The 18,220-nt window shown below is 40.2% G+C and overlaps 1 protein-coding gene across 1 annotated transcript in view; it reads left to right on the top strand.

The window, feature by feature from the left end:
- Positions 1–18,220, top strand: part of LOC128660010 (oocyte zinc finger protein XlCOF6-like) — a 108,132-nt gene that overhangs the window by 69,350 nt on the left and 20,562 nt on the right. Inside the window, exons 2-3 of the mRNA XM_053713611.1 lie at positions 9,798–9,913; positions 10,850–12,228. Of these exons, the coding sequence (XP_053569586.1) occupies positions 9,895–9,913; positions 10,850–12,228 (1,398 nt within the window). The 5' untranslated portion in view covers positions 9,798–9,894. The remainder of the gene's footprint in view (positions 1–9,797; positions 9,914–10,849; positions 12,229–18,220) is intronic.

Genomic DNA, 18,220 nt, shown 5'->3' with positions numbered 1-18,220 from the left:
ATGCATCTAGGATGGCTTTTATGTCCCTCTTTTGCTCCTCTGTGAGGTTTAAATTATGCTTATAAACATGGTGGCATTCACTGCCCATCACCCTCCTCAGTGTAGCTGCTTGCACTGCTGCAGGCTTCTCATTTAACCCTGTGGCTAGGGAGTAATCCTCAAACTCATCTCTGAAGTTGTCCCAGTTACTGCTGCAATCACCACTCACCCTCATTGCCTCAGGCAGTGGAATGCTGGTAGCAGCTGCCATGGTGCTGGTTTTCTTGCTTTCAGTGCTCAGCTTTCAGCACAGGACTGCAATTGCTACAGGAGGCACGATCAGCTCTAAAGTCTCTCACTGCAAGACTGGCAAGTTCTTAGCATCAGATGTATAGAAACAGCGCAGATTCAGATACTTCTGACACCATGTTTCATGCGGTGTAAATAATGACAGTACAAGCATTAGTGTACAGAAGCCATGATCTTAGCAGAGAACTAACAGGAACAGGAAATGCCAAACAGGAAACAAGTGCAATAGAAATAAATCATAGAGTTGCATATAAGCTAAACATAACACCCATAACAACTTCATACTTACAGAGCTTCTGCTAAACGGTAATATGCAAACCCTGACATAAATCTTTATTAACAGCCTCACGCTGTTGTGTTTTATATAATGATGAGAAAACATTGTTCTGTATTTTGTTATGATAAAGATAAAATATTTCACTTCATATAAGAAACCGAGTTGAAATTAAAAAAAAGTAAATATAAGAGGCTAATTTCTCCTACATTGGTGTGTCCGGTCCACGGCTTCATCCTTACTTGTGGGATATTCTCATTCCCTACAGGAAATGGCAAAGAGAGCACACAGCAAAGCTGTCCATATAGCGCCCCCTCTGGCTCCGCCCCCCAGTCATTCTCTTTGCTGCTCTGTACAAGTAGCATCTCCACGGGGATGGTAAAGAGTATGTGGTGTTAGTTGTAGTTTTATTTCTTCTATCAAGAGTTTGTTATTTTAAAATAGTGCCGGTTTGTACTATTTACTCTACAACAGAAAGTGATGAAGATTTCTGTTAAAAGAGGAGTATGATTTTAGCACCAGTAACTAAAATCCATTGCTGTTCCCACGCAGGACTGTTGAAACCAGAGAACTTCAGTTGGGGGGAACAGTTTGCAGGCTTATCTGCTTCAGGTATGATCAGTCACTTTTCTAACAAGACCTAGTAATGCTAGAAGACTGTCAGTTTTCCCTTCTGGGATAGGTAAGCCATTTTCTTAGACTCAGTAACAGAAGTAAGGCTTATAACTTGGGCTCTATGCTGGTTGACACTATTATGGGTATTAATTTCATAAAGATTGGATATTTCTTTGATGTTTTTCTATCAAACAGTGGAATGGGGATTATGCAGACTTGCCTCCCCAGATTCAAATGGACCAGAAAACCAGAGACTCACTCCTCTGGTGGTTGTCTCAGGATCACCTGTCTCAGGGAATGAGTTTCCGCAGACCAGAGTGGATCATTGTCACGACCGACGCCAGTCTCTTAGGCTGGGGCGCGGTCTGGGACTCCCTGAAAGCTCAGGATCTATGGTCTCGGGAAGAGTCTCTCCTCCCGATAAACATTTTGGAACTGAGAGCGATATTCAATGCGCTCCTGGCTTGGCCTCAACTAGCGAAGGCCAAATTCATAAGATTTCAATCGGACAACATGACGACTGTAGCGTACATCAATCATCAGGGAGGGACAAAGAGTTCCCTGGCGATGAGAGAGGTATCCAAGATCATCAAATGGGCGGAGGATCACTCCTGCCATCTATCTGCAATTCACATCCCAGGAGTAGACAACTGGGAGGCGGATTATTTGAGTCGTCAGACTTTCCATCCGGGGGAGTGGGAACTTCACCCAGAGGTCTTTGCCCAGTTAACTCAACTATGGGGCATTTGAGATATGGATCTGATGGCGTCTCGTCAGAACTCCAAGGTTCCACGCTACGGGTCCAGATCCAGGGATCCCAAGGCGACACTGGTAGATGCATTAGTGGCGCCTTGGTCGTTCAATCTAGCTTATGTGTTTCCACCGTTTCCTCTCCTTCCCAGGCTAGTAGCCAGGATCAAATAGGAGAAGGCTTCGGTGATTCTTCTAGCTCCTGCATGGCCACGCAGGACTTGGTATGCAGACCTGGTGAATATGTCATCGGCTCCACCATGGAAGCTACCTTTGAGACAGGACCTTCTAGTACAAGGTCCATTCGAACATCCAAATCTAGTTTCTCTGCAACTGACTGCTTGGAAATTGAACGCTTGATTCTATCTAAGCGTGGGTTTTCGGAATCTGTTATAGATACTCTGGTTCAGGCCTGAAAACCTGTGACCAGGAAAATTTACCATAAGATATGGCAAAAATATATCTGTTGGTGCGAATCCAAGGGTTACTCATGGAGTAAAATTAGGATTCCAAGGATACTTTCCTTTCTCCAAGAGGGTTTGGAGAAAGGTCTATCAGCTAGTTCTCTAAAAGGACAGATATCTGCTCTGTCTGTCTTGTTGCACAAACGTCTGGCAGCCGTGCCAGATGTACAAGCGTTTGTACAGGCGTTAGTCAGAATCAAGCCTGTCTACAGACCTATGACTCCTCCATGGAGTCTAAACTTAGTTCTTTCAGTTCTTCAAGGGGTTCCGTTTGAACCTTTACATTCCATAGATATTAAGCTACTATCGTGGAAAGTTCTGTTTTTGGTTGCTATTTCTTCTGCTAGAAGAGTTTCTGAATTGTCTGCTTTGCAGTGTACTTCACCCTATGTGGTTTTTCATACAGATAAGGTAGTTTTACGTACCAAGCCTGGTTTTCTTCCAAAGGTGGTTTCCAACAGGAATATTAACCAGGAAATAGTTGTTCCTTCTCTGTGTCCGAATCCATTTTCGAAGAAGGAACGTTTGTTACATAACCTAGATGTGGTTCGTGCTTTAAAATTTCTATTTAGAAGCAACAAAGGATTTCAGACAGACATCATCCTTGTTTGTCGTCTATTCTGGTAAGAGGAGAGGTCAGAAAGCTACTGCTACCTCTCTTTCCTTTGCTAAAAAGCATCATTCCGATTAGCTTATGAGACTGCCGGACGGCAGCCTCCTGAACGTATTACAGCTCACCTCTACTAGAGCTGTGGCTTCCACATGGGCCTTCAAGAATGAGGCTTCTGATGAACAGATCTGTAAGGCAGCGACTTGGTCTTCTCTGCATACATTTGCCAAATTTTACAATTCGATACTTATGCTTCTTCGGAGGCTATTTTTTGAGAGAGAGGTTTTGCAAGCAGTGGTGCCTTCCGTTTAGGTTCCTGACTTGTTCCCTCCCTTCATCCGTGTCCTAAAGCTTTGGTATTGGTTCCCACAAGTAAGGATGAAGCCGTGGACCGGACACACCAAAGTAGGAGAAAAAAGAAATTAATGTTTACCTGATAAATTTCTTTCTCCTACGGTGTGTCCGGTCCACGGCCCGCCCTGGCTTTTAGTCAGGTTTAAAATTTTAGTTTTTTGTACACTACAGTCACCACGGCACCTTATGGTTTCTCCTTTTTCTCCTAATCCATCGGTCGAATGACTGGGGGGCGGAGCCAGAGGGGGGGCTATATGGACAGCTTTGCTGTGTGCTCTCTTTGCCATTTCCTGTAGGGAATGAGAATATCCCACAAGTAAGGATGAAGCCGTGGACCGGACACACCGTAGGAGAAAGAAATTTATCAGGTAAACATAAATTCTGTTTTAATACATAATAATTTATAGCATTTTGTAAGATGAATGTTTGTAGCTGAACCAAACCATATTTTGAAGCTTGAGGAGGTCTGTTTAATAATACATTTGTGGGGGTTGTTCTTGTTATCCAATGAGCAATAGATTCTTAAGTATCAGCCAATTAGAATCCTGTATTTCCCTATCAGTTTATAATTAACTGTAGAGCCCAGATAAACCATTTTCATTTAATATTAGTGTGAAGCTGCTATTTGCTCCAGTAATAAATATCACTCAGCTTATGGCCCTGTTGTATCAGTCTCATCACATTTACTGATCTAATCATAAATATCTTGTGATCTGCATATTATTTTATTTCTAATGAGGTTATTTTATAATACATTTCTTATTTCTATTAGCTGCACCTGTTTATCATCAGAACGTTTATCCCACTGATCTGTGACTGATTCTTGTTGTTAGTAAAGACATTTTCTTTCATAATTCAAGTAGAGAATACAATTTTAAACAACATTCCAATTGACTTCTATTATCTAATTTGATTCATTTTTTTAGCTATCCTTTGTTGAAGAAATAACAATGCACATGGATGAGCCAATCACACGAGGCATCTATGTGCAGCCACCAATCAGCAGCTCCTGAGACTATCTAGATATGCTTTTCAGTAAAGAATATCAAGAGAATGAAGTAAATTAGATAATTGAAGTAAATTAGAATATTGTTAAAAATTGCATGCTCTTTCTAAATCATCCCTTTAAAGGGACAAGACACTCAGTGTTTTTCATTATTAAATAGAACATTTCCTTTTAAATAATCCAATTTTACTTATATTATGAAATTTGCTTTATTCTTTTGGTATCCTTTATTGAAATAGCAACAATGCACTACTGGGAGCTATGTTGAGCCAATGACAAGAGGCTTGAATGTGTAGCCACTTATAAGCAGCTTGCGCACCATAGTGCAATGTATGCTTTGCCACAAAGGACTCCAAAAGACCAAAACAGATTTGATAATAGAAGTACATTTTTTTTTTTACATTTAAATCATAAAAGTTTAATTTTTAACTTAGCTGTCCCTTTTAATTTTGTTTCCAAAGACTTCTTATACAATTGTATCAAATATAAAACATATGGGAAAATTTCACCTCTAGTTTTTTATATCTAAAATAGCTTGTTGGCTCTTTCTATTTATTTCCATTATCAAATTGTACAAAGTCTTTTAAATTACAGGTTATGCAGGAGTTCACGCTATATAAAAATATGAGTCTGTTATTGGCTGATCGCTGTCACATGATACAGGTGCAGAACAAAATGTCAGGAAAAAAAATCTACTGCTCTTTGTTATTCTACATTTCTCTTGTTAAGTGTATCCAGTCCACGGATCATCCATTACTTGTGGGATATATTCCCTTCCCAACAGGAAGTTGCAAGAGGATCACCCACAGCAGAGCTGCTATATAGCTCCTCCCCTACATGTCATATCCAGTCATTCTCTTGCAACCCTCAACATAGATGGAGGTCGTGAGAGGACTACATTTTATCACCAATGTACCTCAAAAAACGATTAAACATGCCAGCAAACGTTTTAAAACATTTTTTTTTTTTTTTTTTTTAAAGAGTATGTATCTCTAATGATAAGCCTGATACCAGTCGCTCTTCTACTGCATTTAAGGCTTTATTACATCACTTCAGTATTAGCAGCATTTCTTAGTCAAATTCCATTACCTAGAAAATTAGTTTACTGCACATACATTAATAAGCCTTATACCAGTCGTTTTCGCTGCATTAAGGGCTTTACTTACATTACTTTCGGTAATCAGCAGCATTTTCTTATCAATTCCATCCTTAGAAAAATATTTTACTGCACATCCTTAGTTGCATGATACCCCGCACGCCATTCCCTTTCTTGAAGTTACCTCACTCCACAGAATGTGTGGGAACAGCCAGTGAATCTTAGTTACTTCTGCTAAATCAATAGAAAACGCAGGCAGATTCTTTTTCCAAATACTGCCTGAGAAAAAAAACAGCACACTCCGGTGCCATTTAAAAATAACAAACTTTGATTGAAGTCCTGGAACAAGGGGCAAGCAGTGCCAGAAAACCTACTACTGCCCCCAAGACAGCATGAAGGAACGGCCCCCTATCCGTAACGGATCTAGTGGTGGGCAGACTTTCTCTCTTCGCCCAGGCGTGGGCAAGAGATGTCCAGGATCCCTGGGAGTTGGAGATCATATCTCAGGGATATCTTCTGGACTTTCAAAGCTTCTCCTCCTCGAGGGAGATTTCCATCTATCAAGGTTATCAGAAAACCAGATAAAGAAAGAGGCATTCCTACGCTGTGTACAAGACCTCCTAGTAATGGGGGTAATCCACCCGTTCCGCGGACGGAACGAGGACAGGGATTTTACTCAAATCTGTTTGTGGTTCCCAAGAAAGAGGGAACCTTCAGACCAATCTTGGACCTAAAGATCTTAAACAAATTCCTAAGAGTTCCATCATTCAAAATGGAAACTATTCGAACCATCCTACCCATGATCCAAGAGGGTCAGTACATGACCACAGTGGACTTAAAGGATGCCTACCTTCACATACCGATTCACAAAGATCATTATCGGTACCTGAGATTTGCCTTTCTAGACAGGCATTACCAGTTTGTAGCTCTTCCCTTCGGGTTGGCTACGGCCCCGAGAATCTTTACAAAGGTTCTGGGCTCACTTCTGGCGGTTCTAAGACCGCGAGGCATAGCGGTGGCTCCGTATCTAGACGACATCCTGATACAGGCGTCAAGCTTTCAAATGGCCAAGTCTCATACAGAGATAGTTCTGGCATTTCTGAGGTCGCATGGGTGGAAAGTGAACGTGGAAAAGAGTTCTCTATCACCTCTCACAAGAGTCTCCTTCCTAGGGACTCTTATAGATTCTGTAGAGATGAAAATTTACCTGACGGAGTCCAGGTTATCAAAACTTCTAAATGCTTGCCGTGTGCTTCATTCCATTCCACGCCCGTCAGTGGCTCAGTGCATGGAAGTAATCCGATTAATGGTAGCGGCAATGGACATAGTGCCTTTTGTGCGCCTGCATCTCAGACCGCTGCAATTATGCATGCTAAGTCAGTGGAATGGGGATTACTAAGATTTGTCCCCTCTACTAAATCTGGATCAGGAGACCAGAGATTCTCTTCTCTGGTGGCTTTCTCGGGTCCATCTGTCCAAGGGCATGACCTTTCGCAGGCCAGATTGGACGATTGTAACAACAGATGCCAGCCTTCTAGGTTGGGGCGCAGTCTGGAACTCCCTGAAGGCTCCTCCCAATAAATATTCTGGAGTTAAGAGCAATATTCAATGCTCTTCTAGCTTGGCCTCAGTTAGCAACACTGAGGTTCATCAGATTTCAGTCGGACAACATCACGACTGTGGCTTACATCAACCATCAAGGGGGAACCAGGAGTTCCCTAGCAATGTTAGAAGTCTCAAAGATAATTCGCTGGGCAGAGTCTCACTCTTGCCACCTGTCAGCGATCCACATCCCAGGCGTGGAGAACTGGGAGGCGGACTTTCTAAGTCGCCAGACTTTTCATCCGGGGGAGTGGGAACTTCATCCGGAGGTGTTCGCTCAACTGATTCATTGTTGGGGCAAACCAGAACTGGATCTCATGGCGTCTCACCAGAACGCCAAGCTTCCTCATTACGGATCCAGGTCCAGGGACCCGGGAGCGGCGCTGATAGATGCTCTAGCAGCCCCTTGGGTTTTCAAGATGGCTTATGTGTTTCCACCGTTTCTGCTGCTGCCTCGACTGATTGCCAAGATCAAACAGGAGAGAGCATCGGTGATTCTGATAGCGCCTGCGTGGCCACGCAGGACCTGGTATGCAGACCTAGTGGACATGTCGTCCTGTCCACCATGGTCTCTGCCCCTGAGGCAGGACCTTCTAATACAAGGTCCTTTCAATCATCCAAATCTAATTTCTCTGAGGCTGACTGCATGGAGATTGAACGCTTGATCCTATCAAAGCGTGGCTTCTCAGAGTCAGTTATTGATACCTTAATACAGGCACGGAAGCCTGTTACCAGAAAAATCTACCATAAGATATGGCGTAAATACTTATATTGGTGCGAATCCAAGAGTTACTCATGGAGTAAGGTTAGGATTCCTAGGATATTGTCCTTTCTACAAGAGGGTTTGGAAAAGGGCTTATCTGCTAGTTCGTTAAAGGGACAGATTTCTGCTCTGTCTATTCTTTTGCACAAGCGTCTGGCAGAAGTTCCAGACGTCCAGGCATTTTGTCAGGCTTTGGCTAGGATTAAGCCTGTGTTTAAAACTGTTGCTCCTCCGTGGAGCTTAAACTTGGTTCTTAAAGTTCTCCAAGGAGTTCCGTTTGAACCCCTTCATTCCATTGATATTAAGCTTTTATCTTGGAAAGTTCTGTTTCTGATGGCTATTTCCTCGTCTCGTAGAGTCTCTGAGTTATCCGCCTTACATTGTGATTCTCCTTATCTGATTTTCCATTCAGACAAGGTAGTGCTGCGTACTAAACCTGGGTTTTAACCTAAGGTAGTTTCTAACAGGAATATCAATCAAGAGATTGTTGTTCCATCATTGTGCCCTAATCCTTCTTCAAAGAAGGAACGTCTTTTGCATAATCTGGACGTAGTCCGTGCCCTGAAGTTCTATTTACAGGCAACTAAAGATTTTTGTCAAACTTCTTCCCTGTTTGTCGTTTACTCTGGTCAGAGGAGAGGTCAAAAAGCTTTGGCAACCTCTCTCTCCTTTTGGCTTCGTAGCATAATACGTTTAGCCTATGAGACTGCTGGACAGCAGCCCCCTGAAAGGATTACAGCTCATTCTACTAGAGCTGTGGCTTCCACCTGGGCCTTTAAAAATGAGGCCTCTGTTGAACAGATTTGCAAGGCTGCGACTTGGTCTTCGCTTCACACCTTTTCAAAATTTTACAAATTTGACACTTTTGCTTCTTCGGAGGCTGTTTTTGGGAGAAAGGTTCTACAGGCAGTGGTTCCTTCCGTTTAAGTTCCTGCCTTGTCCCTCCCATCATCCGTGTACTTTAGCTTTGGTATTGGTATCCCACAAGTAATGGATGATCCGTGGACTGGATACACTTAACAAGAGAAAACATAATTTATGCTTACCTGATAAATTTATTTCTCTTGTAGTGTATCCAGTCCACGGCCCGCCCTGTCTTTTTAAGGCAGATCTAAATTTTAATTAAAAACTCCAGTCACCACTGCACCCTATGGTTTCTCCTTTCTTGTTTTGTTTCGGTCGAATGACTGGATATGACATGTAGGGGAGGAGCTATATAGCAGCTCTGCTGTGGGTGATCCTCTTGCAACTTCCTGTTGGGAAGGGAATATATCCCACAAGTAATGGATGATCCGTGGACTGGATACACTACAAGAGAAATAAATTTATCAGGTAAGCATAAATTATGTTTTTATGATCCTTTTTAAATTGGCTGAGCTTGCAAGGAGAACATATCTAATTCTATTATCACTCTAAGGTTTCCTTTTCTTATCTCTGTCATAGATAACAATTGTGTTGTGTGATTTAAGACAACTCACTACAGACCAAGAGAAGTTAAAGGACTAGGGGTGGAGCACATGACAATTACAAAATGTCTGACAGAGAGGATTAGTAGGGAGTGCAATACCAATAATGTAGTATTAAAGCTAACTTTAATTTAAACAACTCTTATTTAACATTTCTTTTCAGGAGAAAATATTGTTCATATCTAATTGCTGCTCTTTCATAAAAATGGTATTAAAAATAATTATAATATATTTGTAAGGTTGCGGTTTGTCCCACTCATAAGTAGATTGTCTGATCCTGAGCTTACATTGTAACGTTCTGGAAAGATTAATATTTAAGGTGCAACTGTAACACCCACAGAGCTAACTGTACTAAATGCTTGTGCTAAATCAATAGCACATATGTAATAATCTAAACAGCTGATCTGTATCGCATGAACTGTTATGTGTGCCTTTAATTATACCATACGTACAGTTAATCAGAACCATTATTTATTATCCCTTTAAATCATTAAATATACTTTTTACAGACACGACCAGAGCACTAAGAGATATCAGGTATTGATGTAACTGGAGTGAATAAGGGAACCTTCTTCCTGAGCACAGACATTGGAGCCTGTTATCAGCATGAAGTCATATGTGTTAGGTGCGTAAAATAGATATTATGCTGACTTTAATTACTGGGAAAATAGAATAGATCACTCATTAAACAAATATAAACTATTATATTTATATTTGCATCTTTTAAGAACAGTTGTGTCAGTGATGTTTCTAGGGAAGGAGCAACTCCCATTAGGCTGCAGTGTAGGGTAAAAATACTACTCCCATCTCTATTCTTTTTAGACAGATCATGTCCATTAACTGCCTAATCTCACCCCAGACCTGATTCAGTACTCAGAACACCTGCAACTCCACCTTCCCGTGCCCTGACCCAGCTCATGGAAGACCCATAACTACACTTATGCCTTCCTTGTTCTCATGTGTGGAACACCCACAACTCCACCAGCGAGTTTTCCCCACCCCAGATCCACCACTGATTTGTGTGCTTAGTTTTACAGTGAGTATTATTAAAAGTAATAAAGTTTTCAGTTGTTTATATAAATCAAACAACTGCAATCACAAGCTAAGAAGTATCATAAGATCACTGCTCCTTAGTCTTTCAAAACATCTCACACTGATTATTGGCCTGTGATGATTAAGACATCATATTCTCACCCCACTGGTTTAGCATGAGCCGGGCAGGCTTTCATGCGTACTTGCTTGTGCAATGTTAAATGTGGTGGGTGGTTGACATCTCTCTTGCCCAGAATACAGATGTACTTGTTCCTTAGCCGAGAACATTATCCACTTGCACCTTATTTAATGGGGCCCTATAACTGTTTTTCATCAGTGATCTAGTTTATTATGAAATAGAAATATTTGTATTATTTGTCTTCCATTTTATTGCATTTGTGATTTACAGGTAAATACATTTAAAAAATAAACACAAAACATTTTTATTAAGTATAAATAAACAATATGCTTTTTTAATAAGATGGATTATAGTATTAAGAATAAACAGTCTTATTTTTTTTTTATGTAGACAAACAACTGAATAGTTCATATCCATCCTTCATTACAGGAAGCATCAGTTTAATACCACAAACTCCAAAAGTCTTAGACACCAATGACTATTTACAAACATTGGGGAAATCAAAACAGATATTTAAAGAAGATGGTGAATTGGCAGGAACTGGGCATCAATCATTATGTACAGAGAGTAATTTAGTTATCAAACAAGAGGACAACATTTATGCCTTATCTAGTGAAATGATTATCCCAGAGGATAAGCCACAAACATTTACTGAGTTCTCAAAACATATTAAAAAAGGTAAAAGTCTGCAGTCTAGCCAAATGGTTCATACAAAGGAGAGATATTTCACATCTACAGAATGTGGGAAAAGCTTCAAATTGAAGTTGAATCTCTTAAAACACCAAAAAATTCACACAGGTGAGAAGCCTCACACATGTATAGAGTGCGGCAAATATTTCAAACAAATGTCAAACCTTATAGCTCATGAGATGACCCACACAGGGGAGAAACCATTCAGTTGTACAGAGTGTGGAGGACAGTTTTCACGAAAATCCCATCTCTTAACCCACAAAAGGATTCACACAGGAGAAAAACCTTTCGTTTGTACAGAATGTGGGAAAATGTTTGCAGACAATTCATCTTTCAGAAGACACCAACTTATTCACACCGGGAAAAAACCTTTTACATGTGCAGAGTGTGGGAAACGTTTTACACGAAAGAGGAGTCTGAAAACTCATGAAAGATGTCACACAGGGGCAAAACCTTTTACATGTGCAGAGTGTGGGAAACGTTTTACACTAAAGAGTAGTCTGAAAACTCATGAAAGGTGTCACACAGGGGAAAAAAAATTCAAATGCACAGAGTGTGGGAAAAGTTTTACACAAAAGGGTAAACTGAAAAATCATCAAATTATTCACACAGGGGAAAAAAAATTCAAATGTACAGAGTGTGGAAAAAGTTTTACACACAAGAGAAATCTAAAAACTCATGAAAGGATTCACACAGGAGAAAAACCTTTCACATGTAGAGAGTGTGGAAACAGTTTTACACACATAATTAGTTTGAAAACTCATGAAAGGACTCACACAGGAGAAAATCCGTTCACATGTACAGAGTGTGGTAAAAGTTTTTCACAAATGCAGAGTCTAAAAACTCATGAAAGGAGTCACACAGGGGAAAAGCCTTTCACATGTACAGAGTGTGGAAAAAGTTTTACTGAAAAAAGTAAACTGAAAAATCATCAAATGATTCACACAGGGGAAAAGCCTTTCACATGTACAGAGTGTGGAAAAAGTTTTACACAAATTGGTAATCTGAAAAGTCATGAAAGGATTCACTCAGGAGAAAAGCCTTTCACATGTACAGAGTGTGGAAAAAGTTTTACACAAATTAGTAATCTCAAAACTCATGAAAGGATTCACAAAGGAAGAAACCTTTCACATGTTTAGAAACTGGAAAACGGTTTCTATGCAAGTCAGGTATCACAAATCACCAAATATTTACACACAAAAGAAACTTTATAAAACAGTGTAGAAACATTTTTTTTAAAAGTATCCTGAAGAGGACAAACTCTAAATAAAAGAGTCAAGAAATGATCCTATTGTAAACAATAGTTTCTAATTCCCAATTACAAAAGCCACTACAATGATTGACATCTCATCTGGGAGATATATTTAATGTGCACATCTTTTGGATAAACCTTTTCTTATAGCAATAGATGCTTAGCATTGTACATGTTATATACCAGAGGAATTACTGGGCGGAAACTGATTTTATTTAATGAGACACAATATCACTAACACAAACAAATTGATTGATCAAGCAATGTAATGAAATGAGAGCAGGTTTCAATAAGATGACGACACTTAGGCTGTGGATCTGTATTAGTTAAGGTGGAATAAAATAGTTTGGATACAGCATATGTTACACATTGTTTGTATTTATTATGTAATGCTCCTTCTGACTATATGATATACAAAATTTTTACAATAAAATAAAAAAATATTGTAATCCAGACCAGTATTTTTTGTTTTTAATTTTCGTTTAAGTAAAAATACAAAATCACGTTATAAATCATTAAAGATAGAAGGCAAATCTGACAGTCAAAGTTCAACGCTGATAATTCAGTTAGAGCATGCAATTTTACCTACATTTTTAATTTACTACTATTATGTAATGTTTTTGTTCTCTTGGTATCCTTTGTTGAAGAGTAAACCTAGGTAGGCTGATATAAGCTTAGGAACGTGCACATGTCTTTAGCACTCTGTGCAGCAGTTTTTGCAACTATGTATGACATTGCTATAAATGTTACTGAATACTCTGATGCCTGATTGCTAAAGATAACTGAAGGCTCTTAAAGGGACAGTTCACCCAAAAATGTTCTCCCATTTAAATTGTTCCCAATGATCCATTTTACCTGCTGGAGTGTAATAAATTATTTACAAATAGCTCCTTTATCCCTATTTTGGCCTTTGAAATAGCTGATTTAGCTTTTTGTATCCCTATACTGAAAGTTTTGTTACTGGAGTCTCAGCTATTGAATAGCCAGCAGAAGAAATGACACTTTCAGTGGGGTGCAGGATAGTTAAGTAATAAAATGGTAATTTTCCATTGTTGTCTCTATTTATTGATCTTTTAGTTTTCCAGACAAATATAAGATAAGGAATCAAGTGTGTGTACACAAAGTGGTAACATAAATGAGATCTGATGTTACCTGAAGCTCAACCCATTGTAATATGCTGGGGTTTAAAAGCACAAAACCAGCTACTTCATATACACAAATCTGAATAGGCTATTTCTTATACATTTTATACTCTGTAGCTGGTATAACAAGTCAATGAAAAAACATTAATATAAAAACAATTTTACAGTGTACTGTCCCTTTAAGCTTTAAAGTTTTGTTTTTTTATGAGAAATTAGTTTCAATAATGGGTTTTATTTAGTGCTAATTTTAGGTTGTACAGTCAGATGTGTTTACAGTCATAGAATATTCTTAAACAAAACATGTAAGGCAAGATTAGAAGTGACGGGTTAACTTTCACAAAACATGTGTGTGTGTGTGTATATACGACAGCAGGCAGGCCAGCACTCACGGTTAACATTTCATCGACCCAGGGTGCTTCCATGATATTGATAGTAGTAAAGAATGGGGATGCACTCGCCAGGATTTCCAAAGTTACCTTTAAAGTAACTTTTCGGGGTGTTACCTCCTGGTCAGACAATACAAAATAACAGACAATTTTGTATTGTCTGACGATGGTGGTAACACCCCAAAAGGTAACTTTGGAAATCCTGGCGAGTGCATCCCCATTCTTTGCTAATATATATATATATATATATATATATATATATATAAATATATATGTGTGTGTGTATATATATATATATATATATATATATATATATATATATATATATATATATATATATATATATATAAATATATATATGTGCGTGAGTATATACAATATATATATGTATGTATATATATAAATGTGTATATATATAAATGTGTGTGTGTATATATATATATATATATATATATATATATATATATATATATATATATATACACATATATATATACACACATAACAAAGTCCAATGATTGCACTCTCTGGATTTAAATCACAGCAAACTTTAATGTGAACGTTTTTCGGAGCATTCACTCCTTCCTCAGACTCGGAATGTTCCGAAAACATTCACATTAAAGTTTGCTATGAGTTAAATCCAGAGAGTGTAATCATTGGAATTTGTTGCACCCTGGTCCTTATTTCATTGGCGAGTGGGAGTGCGCTTTTCATCTTCATTTGATTTATATTTATATATATATATATACATACACACACACACACACACACACCACACACACACACACACACTATCACACACACACACACACATATATATATATATATATATAGAGGGTGCACAGGCTTATTTAATCTCCCCAAACATATACAAAACACGGGAGGGGTCAGCACTCTCAGGCCGGATCTGGTACACATCCTATGACCCTGTAACATGCACAGCCCTGGGTGCAAAACAGCACGCTCAGGAAGCTGCACTGTCACCAGAGCCACAGGCAGTTAACCCCAGACAGGCCTGGGTGCAAGGACCAAACAGGGAAAATTACAAGGCCCTGTTTGGCCTTGAACCCAGGCCTGTCTGTGGTTAACTGCCTGTGGCTCTGGTGACAGTGCAGCTTCCTGACAGTGCAACTTCCTGAGACTGCTGTGTTGCACACAGGGCTGTGCATGTTACAGGGTCATAGGATGTGTCACCGGTCCGGCCTGAGAGTGCTGATCCCTCCCGTGTTTTGTATATGTTTAGGGAGATTACATAAGTCTGTTCACCCTTCATTTTTACACAGTTGTTTGACTGTGAGCCTGCATTGTGTGGCTGTTTAGGGACCCAGGTTATTGGAAGAGACCTTGACGAGGTACCTGGGCTTTTCCCATTTGGCCAGATGCGGTAACTAACTCTTCCATTGCTGCTTTTTATCTTAGTTGAGAGCTTGTAAGTGAGTGCTGGACTTTCTCTGTGTGCTATATCAATGTATTATTTTTTTGTAAATTTCCCTGTTTTGGCCTTGCACCCAGGCCTATCTGGGGTTAACTGCCTGTGGCTCTGGTGACAGTGCAGCTTCCTGTATAGTAGTGTTGTGCTTACTTCCTGGTTTGGTTAGATGGCACATTGAGGCTTCCATACAAAGATGATGTCATCAAGTGGGCTGTATTTAGAATCAGAACAGTTCAGAGAAGCCATCTTGTGACAGTTTGTGATGCAGTTAATGTACAAGTAACAAGGACTGAACCTCAGGATCTGACAAGTGCTGCTACTAATAAATGTAATGTCAGCTACAGATCGCTGCAGCAGGATATATCAGCATCAGCCAGTCAAGAAGAGTAAAAACTGTCTGTTACACATTTATAAGTTATATTGCAGTTATACAGTTAACAGTTATACAGTTATAAGTTACTCTGGATTACTGGCTACAGAACAGACTTTATACAGCTGGTCAGGTAGTTCCCTTGTCATCTTGCATACTACCTGATACTGAGATTACTCTAGTGCTGCATACACAGTGTACAGGACTGCTAATATAAGGTGTGCAGCAGCCATCCTATATAATAAAAGGCCAAGTGTGTCCGAAGCTGTCATGAGCAGTAGAGACTGCGCGCAAGGACAAACACACTTGGCCTACATCACCTGGCATCTGGCGTGGCCAGATGGGTGTGGCGTGGGCGGGACCGGATGCGCCATGAGAGGCAGAGCTCTAAAGAGGGGGGGATAGAGAGAGCAGAAGAGGGGGATAAAGATAGGAGGGAGAGACAGCAAAAGAGAGGGTGGAGAGAGCAAAAGAGGGGCATAGAGATAGCAAAAGAGGGACATAGAGCAAAAAAGGGGGAGAGAGCAAAAAGAGGGAGGAAGAGAGAGAGCAAAAGAGAGGAAGAGAGTCAGCAAAAGAGAGGGGAGAGAGAGCTCAAAAGAGGGGGAGAGAGAGCACAAAAGAGAAAGGGGAGATAGAGATAAAGAGGGGGGGGGGAGCAAAAGAGGAGGGAGAGCACGCAAAAGAGAAGGGTTAGAGAGTGTAAAAGAGAAGGGGGGAGAGAGCACAAAAGAGGGGGGAGAGAGAGCAAAAGAGAGGGGGAGAGAGAGCAAAATAGGGGAGAGAGCGCAAAATAGGGGAGAGAGCAAAATGGGGGAGAGAGAGCAAAAGAGGGGGAGAGATCAAAAGAGGGGGAGAGGGAGCAAAAGAGGGGGAGAGGGAGCAAAAGAGGGGGAGAGAGAGGGAGCAAGGGTTGGAACTGCGGTACTTAAAAAAAATTGGCCCTTGTACACGGGCTTTAGGACTAGTTCGTTATAAAGGACTATATATGTGTATCTATCCATATTACTGTGTGCAAATCTACTGGAGCCACCTTGTTATGTAATCCAGTAAATAAAGTGCTTGTTTACATTTAGAAGTTGCAATTGCATCATTCATGTAAAGAGTTAATGTTTGCTATGTAAGGACATTACATCTGGCGACGAGTATACTACCACAATTTCACGCTATAATGGCTGTATTTGGAGCATTGAAAGAATTTGACCCTGACACAGATAACTAGGTTTCCTGGACTGAAAGGCTACAGCAGTATTTCCTTGCCAATGACATTAAGTCTGTTGCTGTCTGTCTGACACCTATTTGTGCTAAAACATATGAGATTCTAAAAGACATGCTACACCCAGAAAAGCCAGCCACCAAGTCTTTGTCTGAAATAATACAGATCTTAACACAACATTTTCAACCACGGCCATTAGAGATTGCTGAGCGGTTCAAGTTTTATAGCAGACGCCAAGGGGTACAAGAGACTGTATCTACATTTGCAATCTGTTTGAAGAAATTGGCCAGCACCTGTGCTTTTGGGGATTATCTGCATATGGCCCTTAGAGATCAGTTCGTTATGGGTATCAGTACAGATTCTATTCAAAGGCAACTTTTGACAGAGGAGAGCCTGACCTTCCATAAAGCACTAGAGATTGCTTCTGTTTTGGAACAGGCCACACAAGACACTAGTTTACTGCAGACGCATTCCCACACTAAGGAAGAACAGGTATTTTTCTCCAATGTGAAGCAACAGACTAAACCAGCCAGTAAATATTCAGCAAAAGCAGCATCGCCTATTAACTGTTACAAATGTGCAGCACAGAATCGTGTAGCTTCTGAATGCAGATTTAAAAATGCTCGTTGTCATGGCTGTGGTAAAATAGGACACTTAAAGAAGGCTTGCAGCGTATCTCAGCATAGTGTCTCAAGAAAAACACATGAGAAGGGAAATTACCACATGGCTTATAAGGGAGCCACATCAGATTCAGAAGAGGAAATGACTGTTCAGAGTTTGACTGTATACACCATGACAGCAGGGTCTGAGCCTTTGACCGTTCATGTTAATATTGAAGGAAAATATTTGACCATGGACTTAGATACTGGGGCTGCAGTTTCAGTTATGACGATTTAGATTGGAAACAGCTGAAAATTCCAGTATTGCTGCAGCCCACTACCTTGAAGCTACAAACATACTCCAGAGAAGTCTTGACGCCACTGGGTTGTGCATCTGTATCTGTGTGTACAAACAGTAAAACTGCCAATCTTACACTATATATACTAAAATCAGGTGACACACCGCTTTATGAAAGGGACTGGATACGGGCCTTTAGCATCCCTGGGAGCCTCAAAAACAGTGAAGTTCATCATATTGGAGTTGATGGTGCCCAGTGGATTCAGAACATTAAGACCAAATATGCCCCAGTATTTGAAAATGTTCTGGGAAAAGTTAAGAACAAAAGTGTATGGTTACAGTTAAAACAGTCCACATGATACCTTAGTAGCTCCTT

Source organism: Bombina bombina, chromosome 5, assembly GCF_027579735.1.
Source record: "Bombina bombina isolate aBomBom1 chromosome 5, aBomBom1.pri, whole genome shotgun sequence".
Lineage (NCBI taxonomy): Eukaryota > Metazoa > Chordata > Amphibia > Anura > Bombinatoridae > Bombina > Bombina bombina.
The sequence above is the reverse complement of the archived record's forward strand: the minus strand, read 5'-3'. Positions and strand labels throughout refer to the sequence as shown.